Source organism: Dromiciops gliroides, chromosome 2, assembly GCF_019393635.1.
Source record: "Dromiciops gliroides isolate mDroGli1 chromosome 2, mDroGli1.pri, whole genome shotgun sequence".
Lineage (NCBI taxonomy): Eukaryota > Metazoa > Chordata > Mammalia > Microbiotheria > Microbiotheriidae > Dromiciops > Dromiciops gliroides.
The window spans coordinates 24,429,961-24,451,296 of record NC_057862.1 but is presented as its reverse complement, the minus strand read 5'-3'; the positions used below and the strand labels follow the sequence as shown (position 1 = coordinate 24,451,296).

Sequence of the window (21,336 nt, the reverse complement as noted above, 5' to 3'; positions counted from 1 at the left end):
GCTTTGTGTTTGTCTTTTATGGTATTTGTCTCACCCTCCAACTTTGTTCTCAGTTGTTAAGATAAGAAGCATCAAGAAAATGATTATCTAAATGTTGCATGAAGGTATTCGCATGAGACTTGGTGGTGGGGGTGGCAAAGAAAGTATTTAATAAATTACACCCACACCCATTTATTAAAAGATGTTTCTCCACAAGATCCCACTGTGCATGGGGATGCACAATTCGTTATAATCTATGGTCACCTACCTCATCTTTGCACATAGCTTTTTTTTTTTTTAAATGTCCAAATATCAACATGTCCTCTGTAAAGTCAAATTTAAGAAACTTGTAGCTAGTAGCATCCTTAGAGATCATCTAATCCAATTCACTAATCACAGCCAGTATGACCTTGGACAAATCACTTAACTGCTTTGGGCCTCAGTTTCCTTTTCTGTAAAACGAAAGGGGGGTTAGACTAGATCTCTTAGGCTCCTCAGCTCTAAGTCCTATGATCTCTCATTTTACAGAGGAGGAGACTGAGGCCCAGTCACTTGCCCAAGGTGACAGGCTATTTAGCTAGTGAGAGCACTTCCAACTCCTCTGGTGACCACACCAGGCAGGCTTCCTTCTGCATAAACACTGGTCTCTTGAGCTCATATTACATGACAATAGCAGAAAAATGTGTGAGTCAAAGGGGAAAAAGGCAATTCATATTTAGTATTTTACCCTCTTATCTGCTGAAGCTGCAAGATTAAGGCTTAGTTGTCTGGGAGCAGCAGAATCATATGATGATTTCTGGAGAAACTCAAGAATCCTAGAGTCCGTCCCCAGTTAACTTCAGTGGGGGTATACATGCCCCTTAATTAGCATAAACTTGGCAATCCAAGACAATGAGAAGCAATCAAAATGAGAGGAGGGCCTGCCACCCCCAAATTTTCTATGATAATCTGATTTAGTATTGGAAGTAATCAACAAAAGTCAAATGAGGCCAAACAGCAATAGTGAAGTGACTTGTCCAAGGGCACATTGATAAGAAGCATCAACGGTGGGACTGGTCTTAACTTCTGAGTTAATGTTCCTGAATGTTGTATTCAGACAGGGGCTATACCAGGTGGTTTTAGGCTTCCTTATTACACTAAGTCAGTGGGTTGGCTACAACCAACAAGCAAGCAATATTTGGGGACAAAAGCTTTGTTGGGTTGGGTACTGACATCCAATCATAAGAAGAGACATTCAAAGGTCAGCTTTGGCCCCAGTTTCCATAGCCCTATCTGTTGGATATATAGGCAACAGTTGTGTATAAAGCATACAACGTTTCTCAGTGATCTGAGGCTCAAGAGATGAACTTAGGAACTTCTTTGATTTTGGCCATGTCTGTGGCCAATTCAAAGGGGAGAGAGAGAGAGAGAGAGAGAGAGAGAGAGAGAGAGTGTGTGTGTGTGTAAGTAAATTACTGGGGCTTAAAATGTTCATGAAATGAAAAAAAATTTTTTTCCCTTCTGCTAGCTATATAATCTATTCCTATGACATCCAACTGAACGGCTTAATTTTTCAGTTTGGAATGTTTTTTTAAAAATTTTTATTATTTTTTAAGAAGCTACTGTTTAATTAGAGAGTCTCTTCTGGGTTCATTACAGACCTGATTTTTAGGGGTGTTTAAAAGAAGTATCAAAATTCCCCCTGGGGTTTAATCCTAAAACATGTTGCCTTTGAATGTGGCTGCTAAGTTGTTGTTGTTTAATAGGGAGCAAGGTTTTTAAAAATTTATTCATGTTCTAACAGATTTCAAAACCAGTCTCTGTGTCTAGCTTCTGAGAGGGCTTCCATAAGAGCAGCTGGGGTCTGCTGATGGTTGGTGCTAGTTTTAAATTGGTCAGAAACTACCTAATAACAGAAAAGATAATAATGGTTTCTGAGGAGCCATTTCAAAACTACCCAATAAATCATGCGTATTGAAAATGTTTTCCACACAACACATCTGGGCTTCATGGCCAGATCAGTTATATCGGGCAGGGACAACTCAAAGTTACTCTGGCACTGAATGACCGAGATACACCCATGATTAAGGCCTGACTTGTCTGGCTTCAAACCTCAACTGCTTTTTAAAATTATTTCCAAATTCTTTGAATGCCTGGTGTGCTTCTGAGATTCTAAAGCAGCTCCCTCTCTGAGAGGCCCTTTCCTAGCCCTCAGCAGAAGCCACCTGTTTTATTGGCCATCAGACCCCCTGCCCAAGAAGGGCTCATGATGGGTGCTGATTAAAGCCTCCCCCAATCAGAGCACCCAGAAAGAAGCCTGGCAGAACTTTTCAGCCCTTGAGCAAACTACGAGAGGAAACCCTTTGGTCACACGCATAAATTCCACCCTTAAGACTAAAAGCCGGACAGCTCTAATGGTAACGTTTCAGCAGAGGAACATGGTGGTTAACTAACCTCTGGTGTGTCCTGGGGTTTTGCAGCGTGATCTTTTTCTTTTTTGTTCTTTGGGTTTTCACTTTTGATGCGTTTGGTTCCGGGCAGTTTTGTTTTGTTTTCCCCCTCCTGGGAACTGTTGTCCTGTTTTCGAGGTTTTACGGGAGGCAGGGGCTTATCTTCCTCTCCTTTAATAAATCTTTCATACGGTAGTATTAATCTACAGGATTAAAGAACAAACAATTGATCAGCCCTTACAATTTCAGCCGAGAACACTGCATGGCGGCTTACTTTCTTCTCGTTTAATATGGGCAACCTATTACCAAATCACGAAGAGTTAGAGAGAGGAAGGACCTTGGAGATCATCTTCATTTACAAATGAGAAAACCGAGGCTGAGAGGAAGCTTTCCCAAGGTCCCAAAGGCAGGAGCCAGGACTAGAACCTGGGTCTGTTTCCTTCAAATCGAGTCATCTTTCCATGAATCATGTCCTTCCCTTCCCACCATCGGCATAAAGAAAGTTCTAGAAATTCCCTCTAAAAGAGCATACACCTGTGGAGTGCTATTCCTTCGTAATCAGAATCAACAGTTACTATCTTAATCTTCTACAAAGAGCATTCCTCTTGACTCAGCTTTAGACAACTTAACAGTTACAAAGCACTTTATATCCATTTGGACTCACAACAACTCTAAGACGTAGGTAGTGTTTCATCATTATTGTCATTTTCCAGCTCAGTAAACTGAGGTTCAGATGCTCAAGTGACCTGCATGGCAGTTAAACAACAGAATCATACATAACACCTGAATTTGAACCTGGGTCCCAAGACCACTTTATCACACCGTCTACTGTATCAATGGTCCTCTTCTAGAATGAAGGAAAGAGGGCAACTAGGTGGCGCAGTGGATAAAGCCCTGGATTCAGGAGGATCTGAGTTCAAATCTGGCATCAGACACTTGATACTAACTAGCTGTGTGACTCTGGGCAAGTCACTTAACCCTCACTGTCCCACACACACACAAAAAAAAGAGAATGAAGGATAGGCAACAACTCTACCCAAAGATGCCAGGGGAGACATACCATACTGAAAGCACAGCAGACAAATATAGCACCCAGGTTACGTAAGGGTAATATTTCCACAAACTGAAGACTTGGCATGGTAGTTAAAGGGCAGCCCCACCAAGCAACAGGCACCTTATTGAGCATTTCCAAGGAGCAAAACTTTTTATAGTGTCTCCAGCAGTAAGGAAGGAGTTTACTAAGACTCCAGTTAGAACAAAATCATAACGGCAGCAAAGAGAAGAAAGACAATCAGCCCACAAAAATCAGAGGACTAAAAAAATTCAAGAATTTTAATTATGTAACTTTCTTTAACAAAATCCATAAAATTGCTTTTAAAAAAGAAAAAAAAACATCAAACAGCTCTCATTTTAATCTGTTTTCCCTTTGAGACGTAGCTCTTGATCTGAACGGGAAAAATAGCTGATGTAATTAAAAGGGATGGATTGCATTACAATCTCAGTTTCAACTTCAGTGATTAAAGTTTTTATAATGCATTTGGTGTGATTAATGACTCACTGTGGGATTAATACAAGACTCAGCCTTAAAAAGATGAACTTTAATACAGCAAACATAATTTGTTTTAAAGAAGACAAGTTGACTCAATGAAGAAAATGCACTCTACTTATAAACAACATAAATCTGTTCAAAGATTGGGAATCCTAATTATCTTTAATCTAAGACTCCCAGGCAGAAAACCCTTTTGCCTGGGATGTTCGTTTGTTATCCTACAATTGGTTTCTAACCATGCAATTTGGATCTCTACCCCTTGACTGTACTAACAGTTTTGGCTTTAAGAGTGCAGAAATGGAGCTTCCTGTGATCATAAAATTTTGTTCTTTAATAAAATACTACATAAATTATGGTAAAATCAAATCCCAATTTATGCCATATTAGAAACGAAATTCATTAACTGAGCATGCTCTGACAAGGTATGTGCAAGGAGGCGTGAATAATACTTTCGAGCCCTAAATTTGGCAGCGGGCCAGTAACAAAGCTAAGGAGAGCCCATGGGGAATATTCATCTTCAGATCCCATTACAAACTGAGTTTAAACATGTTACAGCTGCTAAAACTGGAAAGTACTCCCTCTATGCAGACTTACTAAAATAATATATAGCTGCCAAATACCTGCTTCCCACTGTAATATTACAGCTAATGTTTATATAATAAAAAGCATAACTAAGCAGAATAAGAGAGAAAAAAAACAATCTTGTTCATACTTGAATTTATTCGACTTCATTTGTAAAGTCCCCTAACATTCCCTCAAACATCTAATAATCTCGCCTGGGCCTAGTCAAGAGCCCCTCACTTCACAGCAATGGAAAGTTGGGGTTCAAGCAAGGACAATATTTATATCCTTTCCCTCCATGTGTTAAATATTTAAAACTAACTTTAATGAAAACACTTTATTGCAATAATTGTTATCACAGAGATAGGATTGTTTGATTTTTGTTTGGTTGCCGTGGCAACTGGAGGTGCATTTGAAACTTACATGTTCCAATGGTAACCATTCCTCCTTTCATCAATACCTCCATCCCCAGTTGTCCTCATCTTCAAATGAGATGGTGATTCCATGGACAGAAATCCCATGAGAACCCTTTGGGGATGAGTGGGGGGGGGGGAGGGAGGCAGCCAGGTGCCTCAATCACCACTGAAATACCTTTTCTGGAATCTCATATAATATTCTCAGGCAGCAACCCTTTTTTAGTCTTGGTTCTGATACCAAGGGCAAGAACTGAACCCTTGCTCATTAGATAGGTGCTAATTTGTAACCCGGGCTTAAATGTCCTCTTATATTCCTGTGAGTTCAAGTAGGAGAATGACATTTTCATTTTTTGGTCTTTTTTCCCCCCTCTTTCCACTCAACTCAGCAGCTGGGCTGGCCAAGAACAGTGAAAACACATTTCACTTTGCTGGTCAAAGGCTGAGAGCCAGAAGCAGGAAATCTGGAATTAAATGTTTCTTGTATCTGGAAAGAGGCATGACTAAGGTAAAACTGAATCCAAACATAAGCATAACTTGTTCAAGGCTCAGAGGGTGTCTTATGTGTGTTGCTCTGCACCGTGTGTGTGTGTGTGTGTGTGTGTGTGTGTGTGTGTGTATTTAAAGGATAGGGTCATGGGCTGGGCTGAGTCTCTGAGTAGTAGAAGGATAATTATAGTAAGGAAGAAAAGGAAGGAAGAAAGAAGAAGGATGGAAGAAAAGAAAGAGAAGAAGAGAGGGAGGAGAGAAGGAACAAAAAAAGGAAGAAAGAAGGAAAAAGAAAAAATAGAAATTAAGAAAGGAAGGAAAGAAGGAAGACAAAGAAAGGGAGAGGAATGCATTTGGCGGGTGGGGGGGGGCTGAGAAAGTGAAGTGAGCAGGGCTACAGGCACTGCAGCTCTGGAGGGCAGGACAACATCTCCCACCACAAACAATTACAGACAGCTTCATATGGCGATTTCCGTTTGGTGCAGTTTTCACTGAATGTTTTTTCAGTTTTCCTCTAAGGTACAACACAATCACCCCACAGGATATGATCTTATCGTTTGATTATTAGAAGTTTTTACAGTCCCTGAGCACTAAAATTACTACAGATTTCTGAACATTTGAACATTCAACGAACACGCGGTACCCTTAAAACAGGTTAGCCAATTGAAGGTCGATATTGCCCAACACAGGAAGAACGCGGTTTGGATTATACAAATAGTTTAGCAGAATGCAACATGCCTGAAACCAGCAGATAATTATTTTCAAATATTTGTAGTACAACAAAGATTTAATCAGTTTCTAAACAGTGCAGATAAAAGCAAAAATGTCCCTCTCCCCCCTATTCCAACCCTCTAAAATTCATTAATCTGGAGAAATCACTCAGATGGGCTTGCAAGCTTTTAAGGCCACGGTCAGGTTTCAGGTGGGTGGAAGTAATGGGGGCCAAAGGGGGGAGGGTGCAGAGCAATGTATTCATTAGAGAAACCAGAGAGCATTTTCTCCCCTCCCTGATCTTCATCAGGTCTGGGGATTGGAAGCAGTGCAAATACATGGACCTTTTATAATCCAGATTTCAAATTCCAGATTAGCCAAATGCTTATTTATGATGCCATTAATGGACCTCAAATAGGTAAGCTATCCATGTATTGAAAAAATAACATCTTTCCATAGGCGAATGAGAGCAGCGTGAGGTTCCCCCTCTCTCTTTCCTCTTCCAGGAATAATACAAGAATAGCATTTTCCACCCCAAAGCAGAAACAGTAGGGGAGCCCTTTGCTATCACAAAGATTCTTATTAAATTCAGTCACTGTGAAAGGCAAGACTTTTATTTTTTTAAATAAAGACAACTTAAAATCAACTCAAGTTAGATGAACAAATCAGTGACATGCTAACCCTGATTTATTGGGGTCTGGGCCAATAAATTATAATCATATAGAAATTGCTGGTTTGAAAAGATTCCTGCTTTAGTAAATCTCAAGTGAAATAATGGAGCTCAGTGTAACCTGAGTTTTTAGATCTGCCTCATCTGATATTATGAAAAATTCAATGTATTTCTCTGCAGCACAAGTCAGAGGTCAGCAAATCTATTACAGTAATGTAAGTAATCTGGCTACCTGCCAACTCCCTTTATATATTTTTTTTAAACACGAAGGCAGATAATTTTATATTTACAAATTCTAAAATCCTCTAGGGATCTGAGTTTCTTTCTCAACAAAAACCAGAAACTTCACATTAGAGAAATGTATTTCACAGCATATCACACATGTCTCTGTCATTAGCATTTCATAAAAAAAGAGAAAAGGCTCTTAATCTTTATTAGTCAACTGCCCCGCACCCCCAACCCCAGCAGAATGTACAGTATAACTACCAGTGTCTCCTGTCCTGATTAATGCCTGCATGGAATAACTGAACTGAGAGGCCAAAACATTTAGCAAACAGTGCTGAAGAAGAGATGGGAATTCATCTATTTATAGAGATTTGAAAAATGGGGTATAGGCATACATGGCCTGATTCAAAGTCAGGAGAAGAAAGAAACAGGCTAGGGAGACTTTAGGACCTCAGGCTTACCAATAAGGGATGAATGTTTCATGCGGCTAGACCAATGGGAAGTACCAAATATTTCTGTAAGTCATGCTACCCCCAGAAGCAAAATGGTTTCGGGGCAGGCGTCGCAGGGAGGAATATCGGCCTACTCAGGTTAAAAACTCTGGCACTCTCTCTGTAGCTATTAAATTGTGTGCTCAATTAGTTCTTTTCTTTTTCAACGGTAACACAAAGACAGACTTGCTATATATTGCCTCCACTGGGGCTCTAGACTTGATCTGATGTAAAGCGGAGTTGTTACACTTCTTAGTAGAGATGCTAGCGTCTCGGCATTCAAGGTTTGGCCAGACGTTTCCCTTCTGGACCAGAAATAGAAAATATAGCTTCACTGTGAAGTGTGAAAAACAATCTCTCGCTAAGCATTCAGCCAAAGGAAGGTAGAGTTTTCCTCTTCCAGTTAAAAAATTACCAACAAAACAAACCATCCAGTCTTCCAAGGATTAGGAAAAGATTCCAATACCATCCACACTTGTTCAGCTCACAGGGCACCATCTTGATGACAAACATGGCAGAAAAGCACTTGTAGACACATGCCGGTGCTTTGGAGATGTAGAGAGGTGTGTCCAAAAGAGGCTGTTTCTACACTGGGTGCAGAGCTGTGAAGACAATAGCAAATGCGCTTCTCTGCTTCAGCTGTGGTAGATGCCAAACCCCACTCCGCAAAGATGCACGCTCCAGATAACGATCTCAGCTCTGCAGTGCTCTCCAACAGGGGGCCTGATGTGTAGAGTGAATCAGTGGGAAGAAACACAGTCGGCAGGATCGGGGACAAGAGAGAGCTGTGAGCTGGTGGGCACGCACCACCACACGCCGAAGCCACAAGCTTGCCACGGGTTTGTCTGTCTGCACGGTTCAGCCGTATGAGAGGAAGAGACTGAGAAGCAAGCCTCTGCGGATGGCCTGAGGTTGGCAATGGACCGCGAGGAAGTCGCTTCATTTTGTTGGGCCTGTTTCCTCACATGTAAACTGAGTCGGACTTGAAGATCTCAGAGGTTTCTTGCAGCATTAAATCTAGATCCTATGAGTCTTCCACACAGATAATGAAAAAAGATAGTATGGGTGGAGATTTCATTCACACACACACATACACACACAATGAAATCTCCATCCATACTATTTTTTTATATAAACACACACATATACATATATAAATACACACATTCTATATATGTATATACCTACACATGCACATATATTGTATAAAATAGGTATAGATTATGTATACACATACATGAACACATGTACATACATATACATAGATGTGCATGTCTATCTACTTATTCATACACACACATATATTTGTGGTTGAATGGTGGTTCAGCCTCCCTCTGCCTTCAACCAGACCCTAAGTTTCTTGAGGTCAGCACCAACCTCACTTTTCATCTTTCTATACCCAGTGCCCAGTATAGGGCCTGGCATCTCACAGACACTTAATAAAAATGTGTTTTGTCTCATTGCACTTTTAAGTGTTAGAGGGGTGATATTAATAGTGAAGCCTGATGTTGGCAAATTACTCCAGAGTTTTCAAAGCATTTCCACAAATAGTATCTCGTGCGAGATGGGAAAAAGTGACACTACAGAAAATATAGGTCCCTGAGGCTTTGATAGCTTAAGAATGGATGCAGGATGTCCTTTATCTACAAGCGGCCCCTGGACAAAATATATGGAGTCATGGGGCTTGGGACCAAGTCTCAGCTCAACTACCTCCTGTAAGACCCTGGGCGGGTCCCTTGAGTTGTCTGGGACTTTGTTTTATCAAGTATAAAATAAGGTTGAGCATGATCGCTTCCAAGGTCCTGTGTCTATAAAAACAATCGATCAATACTCTCCAGGGGAGAATGGCACCCTCTCGCAGCCCTGGTTTTATTTCTAATGAGAAGACTGCTAGGTTGGTCGGTGGTGTGGTGGAGGGTTTGAGGTCAGAGACCACAATTTGAATTCTTTTTTTTTTTCTTTTTTTGGGTGAGGCAATTGGGGTTAAATGACTTGCCCAGGGTCACACAGCTAGTAATTAAATGTCTGAGGCCGGATTTGAACTCAGGTCCTCCTGAATTCAGAGCTGGTGCTCTATCCACTGCACCCACAATTTGAATTCTAACACTGTTACTCAATACCCAAATGACCTTGGACCAGTCACTTTCATCTGTGGGCCTTAGTTTCTCCCATCTGTAAAATGAATATGCACTAAATTATCCCAGGTCCCCTCCAGCTCTCATATTAATCCTATTAATAACTACCCTATTATCCTCATGTCCAAATAATTCCTAGCAATTCTCCAAAACATTTATCCCTCCAACTCAAGTCCTGAATAACTTTTGTAAAAAACAAAATGTTCTGAGAGCATTTGAATGAAAGAGCTAAGGATATGTTTTAATGGTAAACAATTACATTCTTCTGTCATCTGATACTTTCTTTCTTTCTTTTTTTTTGAAACATGCTTTCTGAATTTTCAATAGTTCCTTTGTTAAAGCATCTGTTACTCACATAATTGAAAAGATGTTTGTGCAGTGGCATGCTTGAGAGTACAGTTATTTAATCTTAATGATAAAGCCCCGAGGACAGAAAATCATAAGTAGAAACCTCTTGTTATTTATCAAAAAGAAAAGGGAGTAAGGCACCTAATCTATTCTTGAATTTGAACGCATGCTTGATGAGAAATATCAAGAAAACATGGGACCTGTAAAGTTTTCTTAAGTCCTGGAGTTGGCTTCAAGAGAAGGAAGACAAAAGTTTGGAAGAAAACACGAAGTACAACTATGTCTTCGACCCAAAGAGAGCTGAATGAGTCTGAGGGTGAGACAAAGAAGGAAAGAGAGTTTAAAGTATGACACAAACACACTTGGGATTAGTCTGGGCCTAAGGGTGTTTTCTCACCCACCAGTGTAAAGGAAAACCTTTTGTTAATCACAACTTGTGTTAAAGGCAAATCTAAAAAAAAAATCTTGAAATCAAGATTTTTATTGGCTCTTATTTATTTATTTTAAAAACTGGTTTTTCTTCTTCAGGGATGGTCTGTTTGTGTTTTAAATAGAGTTTCTTGAAAGGTCCAGGTAATAGAAAATTATTTGAACTGGTAAAGAATACCCAGTGGCCTTAGTGAGAGGATGGATATTAAATTATCTTCCAAAAGCCTTTGAGTAGAAAATCTTTAGGAGTGCGAAAAAGAGACCAGTCAGGAGTCTTCCCTTGGTGTACCCAATGGAGAGTCAAGCTTTACAAGGAGTATTCAGGAAAAAGGGAGAATATGCCTCTTCTGGCTAACTTTCAGAAACTAGAATTGGATTGCTTGAATAGGGGGTCCCAGATAAGGACACAGAGCCTTTCTGTGGGTTTTGAGACAAAATGAAGGGAGGAGAAAGACTGGAAGATGGCAGAACTTCAGTTGACAGAAGGAGAAGAGGGGATATGATGAAAAGATATGGGATGGGATCAAAGAACAGAGGGGAGGAGAAGCTAGGGGAACAGAGGTGATAATATCTGTCTGCCAAGTGCCAGGCACTATGCTAAGTGCTTTACAAATGTGATCTCATTTGATCGTCCAAATGACACAGGGAGGCAGGTGCTATTATTACCCCATTTTACATGTGAGGAAACTGAGGCAACTAAAGTGACTTGTCTAGGGTCACACAGCTAATAAGTGTATGAGGCCATATTTGAAGTCAAGTCTCCCTGACTTTAGGCCAGAGCTCTATCCACTGTGCCACCTAGCTGGGAGTGAATGGCCATCTGTTAAGGATCCTAGAGATAAGATTCCTCCTTGAGTGGGAGGTCAATTTAGATGGTTTTTAAGATCCCTTTCAACTCTAAAATTCCATGATTCAGTGACCTTCTGATCCACCAACTTTACAGCCTCTAGGGTGGCAGAAATGTACAAGAATAGACCAGATTTCTATCTGAGCTGAGCAAGAACAGAGCCATAGATCACCTTGGTTTTCCTTGGCCCCTGTCCACATAATTCGCAAAGCTGCCTTGGAATCTGGGGTATTTTTAGTATTGACACAGGGGCATATTTTTATCTTACTCGAAATATGTAGCCTGCCACGCCCTGCCCTGAACTTCCATGCCTAGCTGGGTGTCGTTCAGTTGATGAACCCAAGCACACCTGGCCTAGGTACAGACCCCCTATGTTCCCCATGGGGAGACTTTCCTGATTTCTTGGCATAGTATTGGCCCCATAGAACACGCAAGGAAGGGAATCGGGGCTAGTGGGGAGCAGGTCATTTGGTGCAATGCAAACATGGCGTCACGGGATCTCAGTTCAAATCCCAGCCCTGCCATTGATGAGCTGTGTGACCACCGAAGTCACTTAACATTAGTTTCCTCATCTGTAAAATTAAAGGGGTCAAGGGGCAGCTAGGTAGCGCAGTGGATAGAGCACTGGCCCTAGAGTCAGGAAGACCTGAGTTCAAATGCGGCCTCAGACACTTGACACTTACTAGCTGTGTGACCCTGGGCAAGTCACTTAACCCCAATTGCCTCACCAAAAAAAAAAAAAAAGAAAGAAAGAAAGAAAGAAAAAAATTAAAGGGGTCAGGCTTGAGGGCCACTAAGGTCCCTTCTGGCTCCAAAGATATTGTCACTTTAACCTCCTCAGGTCTCAGTTTCCTCATCTGTAAAAAAAGAGGCTTGGGTTTGATGGCATCTCAGGTATCTCCCAGCTCTGGATCTATGCTCCTATGATCTCAGTCTGTGTACCAGGAAGCGGCCCCATCGCCCATTCTCCCCTACCCCCAAAGACATTTGTTTATGATTTTGAGTTTCTGAATACTCAGAAAAGCACATCCTAAGGAACTTTTGTCTTAAAGCTTTTTCAAATCCCTAATAACAACTTCATGCACTCCACAGAAAGAGACCATGTAATTTATTCAGGAAAATTAAAACCAGTAATCTGGTATTTTGTGTGAAGTTTTTCTTCTTTCCTTTTTTTTTTTTTAAAGAGAAGAAAAGAAACCCGCATGTGAAAGCAGAGCCATTTAAGCTGCATTACCCTCCTAAAAAACAAAGTAAGAGAGTGACATCCAAAAGAAGCCAGAGTCCATTTGCTTTGCTATTGATAGAAGAAAGAGACTCAGGATCCCAGAGCAAAATAGAAGCATCTCAGAAACAGAAAACTGGGCGGGAGCCCACGGAGGGCAAAACATGAAGCTCTTAGATTCAGCAGCAAAGAAAGATATTCCTTTCCACTAATACCCCATGCAATTCTAAGTCTGCATCGAAAGCCAAAGATGTCTAAAATAACATGCTTGGGGCAGCTACTTGACCAGTAGATAAAGCCCAGGCCTGAAGTTAGGAACACTGGAGCTCAAATACAGTGTCAGCTACTTAGGAGCTGCATAACCCATGGCAAATCAAACCTCTGTCTGCCTCCGTTTCGACATCTATAGAATAACAGAATCCACCTCCAAGGGCTGTGAGGATCAAATGAGATAACTGTAAAGCAACTGGCACACTGCCTGGCACATAGAAAGCACTATGTAAATATTAGTTATTATTATATTATTATTGTTATTATGATTCACAGACTCGCCTGAGTTTGCATCATCTACATAGCAACAGTGTCACTATGGGAAAACACGAATGCTTTTTATATTGGTAATCATCTGTAACACGAGCAATTAAATATATACTATTGGACCTATAGCCAAGAACTGGTACTAATAGTAAAAAACCGACAGAGATGAATAGGTTTGAAGTAAAACTAGCTGACAAAAGCCATTTTTCTGAAGTGCTTGGACCCATTTGATTTAAACCAATCAGAGGCAGGTTTAGGGCAGTCAGACCCTCAGCAACAACAATGCATTCATTGGCACGGTGGTGATTCCTGCTACGCTTTAAATAAAAACATCCATTGATTCTATTCAATAACCTGGGCTTTTATTACTATCTCATTAATGAACCCAAAGTAGCCCAACAGCATATGCGATACAAGTAACACTTACTGAGCTATTGGCTACTTTTTCCCCCGATTGTAAAACAAAAGCATTTACTGGAACAAGAAACACGTGACCTGAAAAATGAATCAGTGGGGAATGTACAGTAAATCACTCTTCTTCCTCCTCTTCCTGAAAAGAAAAGTGGATGTTGGGTAAAAATAAAAGCCAGTCGCTACTGTCATGGTGGAAAAAGCCAGAAAAAGTAACATCTGCCTGGAAACAAATGAGTTTAGAAGACATTTCTAAGTTCCCAAAGGCAGGGAAACCAGATGATCATCCATGAGAAATTTCTGCTCCTCCTTATTTTTTCGGGTCATTTGGAACACCTTAATCCTTTTGCTGATTTGGTGAATTTTATATGACATCTGTCAACACCGGATGTACCCATCAGGAATACATGATTTTGATGCTAATCTCCAATCACAGTGGTCAGGGCAATTGTCTTGGAGTCTGGAGATAGATGTTCAAATCTTGCCTCTGACATTTGAAATTAATGACAAATATTTATTAAGCACCTACTATATGCAAGTCAATTGGGATACAGAGAGGTCAGGAATGAAACAGTCCCTGTTCTACAGAAGTTTTCATGTTAATAAGCTTGTGGATGGTCAATGACTAACTTTCTATTAGGTTTCAGACCCTGACTTTAAGCACCTCCAAGAAAGCTCCTCTCCTTGAAATTGATGGTTAAGGCAATCCTGCAGCCCCATGTGATGCAATTATGTCCCTGTCCCTTTGACCCCTTTTATCAAGTGAGAATCGTGACCCTTCATGAAATCACTAGACTTCCTCCCTCCCCAAAAGCATTCCACCATTCCGAGTCATTTCCTTCAAACTCCTTCAGTCTTCAGTTTCCTTGCTAGGACCACACAAAGAGACCTGAATGAAACAGCTTGGGGTATCTGCTGCTTGTGGGAGAGACAAATCATCTGGCTGGGGGTGTCCATCATCTTCAAAGGCACCAGTGGGTATAACCTTCCACATTACGCCTTTTCTACCCAGAAAACAAATTTGACTGAATTTTGTACAGAAATTAAATTGGCTTCCCCAAACCACATGACTCTGGTTCACATGGTTTCCAATGCCCAGGCTGCCTGAATTTTAAACGCTTCCACCAGGTGTGCTGGAGTGTAGAGAATGTCGCAATGATGTTCTTAGAAATGGTCTGCAAAGAGTCTGACTGTCATGTTTTTGAGGAATTTACACACCTAACAAAGAGGATGTGTAGGGTCTTGTAAGCTAGGACAGGAGCTTCTTGAAGACAGGATGGAGGCATGAAGACACTGGACCAACCAGGATCAGTCAGGAATGAACAGTCATTGGATTCGATGCCATTACCAGAGCCCTTCTCTCAGACGGCAACATCGGAACCATGGAAACGCATCGATGATAGTAGAGACAATGGAGGCAGGTAGAAAGGGTGCTGTCGCAAAGTCAGGAGCACATCCTGACTGGGCAAGACCCTGATGCTCCAGGAGCCTCTGATGTCTCATCTGTTCATGAAAATCCTGTCTCCATCTACCTCTTGGGGAAGTTCTCTGTAAACCTTCAAGTGCTGAAAAATGGTCATTTCTACGATTTTTGGTGGGGGGGGTGGGGAGGGGAGAGGAAGGGAACCAGAGCTAAGATTCCATTGTCACAGGGAACTTCAAGTGAGGAAACTTCTTCTAGCCATGACGACTGGGCACTCATTTATGGTTTAAAGTTATAGAACAGTGTCTAGAACTCAAAGGGTAAGTGACTCGTCTAGGGCCACACTGGCAGTATGTATTACAGACAAGACTTGAACCTTGGTCTTCCCCATACTCTCTATATACCATGCCACACTGCCTCTTATTAACAAGGATGAATATTGTAGGGAATGAGAGTTTTGGCTTTTTTTCAAGATACAAAGAATTGTCATAAGGAATTTTAAAAGTCAACAGAAGGCTTTATATGTTTTAAAAAAAGGGAATCAGCAGGTAAACATTTCAACATGTCACCAATTAAAAAAATAGACTGGGGGGGGGGCTAAAAACAAATTAAAAACACCTTTTCCTAGGAATCTCTCATAGGGATACATTCACAGGGACAAAAGATGTTTAGAGAGGGCTACAATTAAACCCAACCCCATTCATTATAATTGTGCCCCAAACGTGGAATGATAATAATTTTTCTTGTTCAGTTATTTTTCAGTCATGTCTGACTCTTTGTGATGCCGTATGGGATTTTCTTGGCAAAGATCCTGGAGTGGTTTGCCATTTCTTTCTCTGGCTCATTTTACAGCTGAGGAAACTGAGGCAAACAGGGTGAAATGACTTGCCCAAGGTCGCACAGCTAGTAAGTGTCTGAGGACAGAATTGAACTCAGAAAGCTGTCTTTCTGACACCAGGCCTGGCACTCTATCCATTGTCACCTAGCTGCTGCTGCTAATAATAATCATGATGATGATGCAAGTTATATATGTGTTAAAACTAGCCAGGTACTTAAATACATTGGGAGCCTCTCAACAGCTCTATAAGGAAGAGACTATAGGCATTACCACCCCCGTTTTATAGAAGAAAATAGGGCTCAGAGTCAGACAACAAGTACTTATTAAGTACCTCCTAATGTGTCCAAGAAGCTAAATGATTTGCTGAACTATACAGCCAATAAAAGCCAGAGGCAGGATTTGAACCTGGTCTCTCTCCCTGCCTCCAACTCTTGTACTCTCTCCACTCTATTTTGCTGCCTCCTCTCTCTGTAGATATTAAGTATTTTTGGAGTGTCCACACTGCAAGCGTATCTTGTAAATAGCAGCAGACATGACAGGGCGTAGAGCCAGTGGACCCAGGTTTGTAGTGTAGCACATTACATTACACAAATACACCCCACCCCCATGCACCCACGCATGTAGGCACGCACCCACGCATGCCTCGCCCCCTATGTCTTCACTTGCACAATGTGGGGGGATGGCCTGGAATGCTTCTAATTTCCCCTCTGAGTGTAAAATCTTACGGAGTTCACTATTTCACAAAGGAAATACAGGACAAGTAGAAAAAACAACAACAACGAACCAACCCAGAAGCAAAACCAGCATCGTCCTTTCTATTTTGCAAATGGTTAGTTTGTGATCTGTTCACGGGCATCCTGGACACTTCACACATGTCTTTGTTTGGATAGGCCCTGGGAGGGGCACGTGCTATGGCCCTGTTGTAGCCAAAGCTGGAATGGCAACTATTCTATGAGGAAAGGACAATTAGCAAATGTATGAACGAGCTTGTCTAACCTCCAAACAAACAATTGAACTGTCTGTTTGTTCAGCTGACTGCCTGTGTCCAGAGTCTGGGCCATTAATAAAGGAAGCGGTGCCTAGATTTTCCAAGTCCTGCATTTGACACCAGGAGGCTGAGCTCAGTAGGCATCTTCCTGTTGGATCACCTGTAATCATGGCCGAGTGTGACCTAAACAAACTACCATTTAGCTTCAGGAACCAAAGCATGAACCAAAGACAAATGGTGACTCTGTTAACTGTTCTTTCTTGACATGAGTAAGCAGGGTGTTACCCTCGTGAAAAAGCAGGCAGTAGGATACTCTTGACTGTGGGCTATGCTGGTAAGGTTCCATCTTGTTTGGACTGTCATAGCCTCCATCACAGAGGATGAAGCTTGTTAAAATGGGGCTACGACGAATGGGATTTCATGTGTCATATATGTCTTTGTAGATAAAAACATCAAGCAATGGAAGAGAAACCATGGGGCATTTACAAGGGCTAAAGAAATGTTGACTTTCCAGATAAGGGGGGCCGGGAGAGTCTCTCCTTGGAGTACAACTTATGGTTCCCCTGGAGACCTGAGAATAAAGCCCCAGATTCTGTTTTTCTGAAGGTGAAGGTCTCTCTATGATGAATGGACCAGCACTCAACCTATAGAGGATTCTAGGGGGGGAGAGATAACAATGCTTATCAAAGTAGGGACCCACCCTATGGGTGCTAACACCACATCAACCCAAACGAAAACATCTTTGAGCATCTGTAACCCTTCAAATATAAGCTCGGATTTTCATCACAGAGTGGTAGGTTAATTTAAGTGGCAGAGGGGTGTTTTCCATATCTTTTGAAAAGTCCCCTGACCTCCTCCTCTCGCTTATCCTTGACCAAGTATCTCTGAAGTAGCATGCTTTTAATTAAACAAGGATTGAGAATAAGTGTTCTCTTACCTTTCATAATGTCTGCGTGTACACGTAGCTGCACTTGTGCTCCCTGGATTACCCCCTAATTCATCATAAATATGCTTCCATTGTCGGCGGGCTGTTATCTGTAAAAACGGCAATGGCAAATTCAAACGTGCATCTTTAGAGATTCAACAGCATCTGAGCACACAGCCTTCAATGCATATGCAACAGTGCAAGAGAACAGTATGTTCTAGAAACCCAAGAGCAGAGAAGCTATGGAATGCACAATAAGCTTATGGCTTTGCACCCTAACCTGATATTCATCCCTTTTCTTGACTGGGAGGAAATGGAATTCGACTGTTGGTTCAATTATCATGTCACTCCATTTAGTTTCACCAGAAGCTGCCCCCCTCCCCCACAATAGCTTGACATTCACGTCACGCCCAATCAAGTTCTCCAACTTATACCTCGTTCCATCATATCCCACAGTTAGCCATCAGAATGAAACCAGAACTCAGCAAAATTATTGATTAGCTCATTAGTCAAATGGAATCCAGAAATCAAACAGACCATGGAAGTTCACAGCCCGTCCCGTTTGTATTTTTATCCCAGCTTGCTATGTCCGCCAAAACAAAACTCAAATCTGTAGCTTTATATGTCACAAGCTGTTTATTTTTAGTCACTTGGGGTCAGCAAAAGAGTATATAGATCAAATGCTAACAAAATCTAAACACACTCCCAAGCTAATATGTGAGCTACGTGTTTTATTGGGCTGGGTGAATGAAAATAAACATCTTACAATGTATTGAATTGCCTACCATGTTCTTGTTTTCTTTTTCCTTTTCTGTAAAGAAATTAGGAATCTACAAAATAACAGATGGGAGATCTGGCAAAAGAATAATTTGGGGAAACCACGTCATTACTCTATCCCGGCAAAGCTGGTGGGTGTGTTCTTGAAACTAGGGAGAAAAAGGGCAAATTTCTACTCTCTACACAAACACTCCAAAGCAGAGTCCAAAGAAGACAGAGGTACCCAGGCAAGGGGGAGTGAATGGCCAAGGGGCCACTTTTGGGGGGGTTTTCAACACAATCCAGAGCCTAAGGGGTCTGCTTAAAGATACCCACAGGGCTACCAGCAGAGTTCACTAAGGGGCCACAAGCAGCAATCAAATGAAAAACAAATCTCACAACTTGCAATCTGGGCTCTGTAATTGTAATACTAAAGAGGAGAGATGGGTGGTTAAATATTATAGGGTAAATGGCGCCTTCTTGCTTTACATAAAAAGAAACCCTTCTATTTCGTAAAACCTTCTCAACAAGCCAAAGTAGGGCCTTGAGACAATATGTTATTTAGTATAGTTCAATTCCCTGTGAAGTAGTCTCGAAACCTTTGTTTGGTGATTCTTATTAGAAAGAACCACCTCTCACGTCTACCAGCAGGTAAAATGGGAAATTAAAATCCTGTCCCTATTCACAGGATGGGTTTAGATTCAAATAAATGGTTACAGAACCTTTTCAGCAAGACTCAAAATACATATTTTGATAAGGATTTTATATTTAATGACAATCTTCCCCCAACCTTCTTAAAGGTACAATCATGAGCCTAATTTTCTTCAAGAGGCCAGTTTTTCCTCCAGAGACTTTGTAGGGAAAAAAGAGGAGGAAGGGACCGTCAAAACATGCCACTCCTAGGGTGTACCACTGCTCTTGGAGCCTCCCTGGACAGAGGGAAACTAGAGGTGTGTCTGTTGTATTAAACCAACTGTCCGAGGTCCATCAACCCATTGCCATCTACCATACCACCCAAGGCAACCTGCCTCATGTGGCCACTCAAGTGCAAATGATAAAAATGGGCTTGGGAGAAAGGTCTCCTGAGATGAACATCACTTCTTGGCTTTGGGTGTTTTGTCAAATGTTGAATGGTTGGCATGGGGCTAATGGCTAGATTCTCACAGATTTGCATACCCTGTGTTTCCCCAATGTCTCATCACCCTCCATCCTAGGTCCCTATACATGATCTGATCTAAATTACCTCCCTCCCAAGACTAACACATCTTCTTCACCACCAGACCCCACCTCCACCTCTGGTGAACACTTCTGTAAAACATAACTTGTGAGACTGAAAAGACACGGTATGAGAAGAAGCAATGAATTATCAAAGGAGAAGAATTCTGCTTAGTACTCGGGCTGAAATGGAGTCATCTGCCAGTGTGTAGGGCCCAGTTCTGTATTAATAAGCCATGTCCCACACTTGTTAGAAATGCTGTTTGTTAGTCCCCACTAGTAGGAACTGTCACTCAATACCTCTGCTAATATGTGGTGTCATCATGAATGAAGACAGGATCCTAGACAAGCTTATCTCTGTTTTGACTGTATTTAACTCAACCCGTGGATGGTCGAGGTTTTTAAGATAAAATGCCTTTTCTCTTTACGCTGGAAAAAAAACCACAACACCATGAAATGTGTTCTCAGAGACCGACAAAAGGCTTTAAATGCTGGGATCTCCTTGACACAAAATCCTCTTTGCTTTATTTTTTCCAGCCTCACCTCATTTACTTTTCATATAAATGTGACCATGAGTCCTACAATAAGAAATCACCAAAACCCACGTCATTAGAGGGTATCTAAGAGTTCTCCGGACTGCCAAAAGGCAAAGTAATGATGTTTGCCTTGTCCCAAGTCTCTCTGGGGAGGAGGCACCCATGGCAACCACTCAAAAGGAAGATTCCCCTTCATATTAATATTAATAATTGGGCAGCGATGTGGCACAGTGGATAAAGCACCTGCCCTGGATTCAGAAGGACCTGAGTTCAAATCCGGCCTCAGACATGCGACACACTTACTAGCTGTGTGACCCTGAGCAAGTCACTTAACCCTCATTGCCCACCAAAAAAAAAAAGGAAAAAATATTAATAATAATGATATAATAAGATAGAGCCTGGACCTGTGGTTTCACTGATATAAAGAACTCCCACATGAAGGAATCCCTTCTGCCAAAGTGCATCAACAACATCTTTGCAATTCACAGTCCTAGAGAGTTACCTGTGGCAAGAAGTGACAAAGCCAGGTGTGTCAGAATGGGAATTAAATTGCAGGACTCTCTAGCTCTGAGGTCAGCTCTCTGCCCACAAATCATTCCATCTCTCTTAACTGACATCCATAAATCAAGACTTGCACTTGTCTCTGTTTTCTTTGCTGGCTATGGTACCTGGATGTCCACACGAGAGTTGCCTGTTGGCACTTGCATTCATGCCTAAAGCTCTGGGCTTTCTGAGGTTCTACTGTAAGCATTCCAGTGGAATAAGGTTCAATTCCTGCAGAATCCCTCAAAAACGATGTTCTCTCTTCATACTCCCAGCACCTCTAGCTTCTTTAGAACTTTACTAGATGTGTAATTTAACTGTGTGAGCTTGGTTACTGATCAAAGTAAACATGCTGAAAAATATCACGGGGCAGGGGGGGGGCAGCTAGGATAAAGCACTGGCCCTGGATTCAGGAGGACCTGAGTTCAAATCTGACCTCAGACACCTGACACTTACTAGCTGTGTGACCCTGGGCAAGTCACTTAACCCTCATTGCCCGGCCCCACCCCAATCACTCAGGAGGGCTCATGAGAGAGAGAGAATTCGCCTCTCCCCATCTTCAAGCCCACTCCCCCCCCCAGCCATTTTAACTTTAAGAGATATATTCAAATGCCACAGGGACTATCTTTAATATAGACTCAGGACAAAAGAGAATCTATCCACCAT

The 21,336-nt window shown here is 41.6% G+C and overlaps 1 protein-coding gene across 6 annotated transcripts in view; it reads right to left on the bottom strand.

The window, feature by feature from the left end:
- Positions 1 to 21,336, bottom strand: part of ARID5B (AT-rich interaction domain 5B) — a 210,543-nt gene that overhangs the window by 7,221 nt on the left and 181,986 nt on the right. For all 6 annotated transcript variants that reach the window (XM_043984027.1, XM_043984028.1, XM_043984026.1 and 3 more), the window contains 2 exons: positions 17,633 to 17,730; positions 2,413 to 2,611 (listed from right to left, as the gene is read on the bottom strand). In XM_043984027.1, coding sequence (XP_043839962.1) covers positions 2,413 to 2,611; positions 17,633 to 17,730 — 297 coding nt within the window. The remainder of the gene's footprint in view (positions 1 to 2,412; positions 2,612 to 17,632; positions 17,731 to 21,336) is intronic.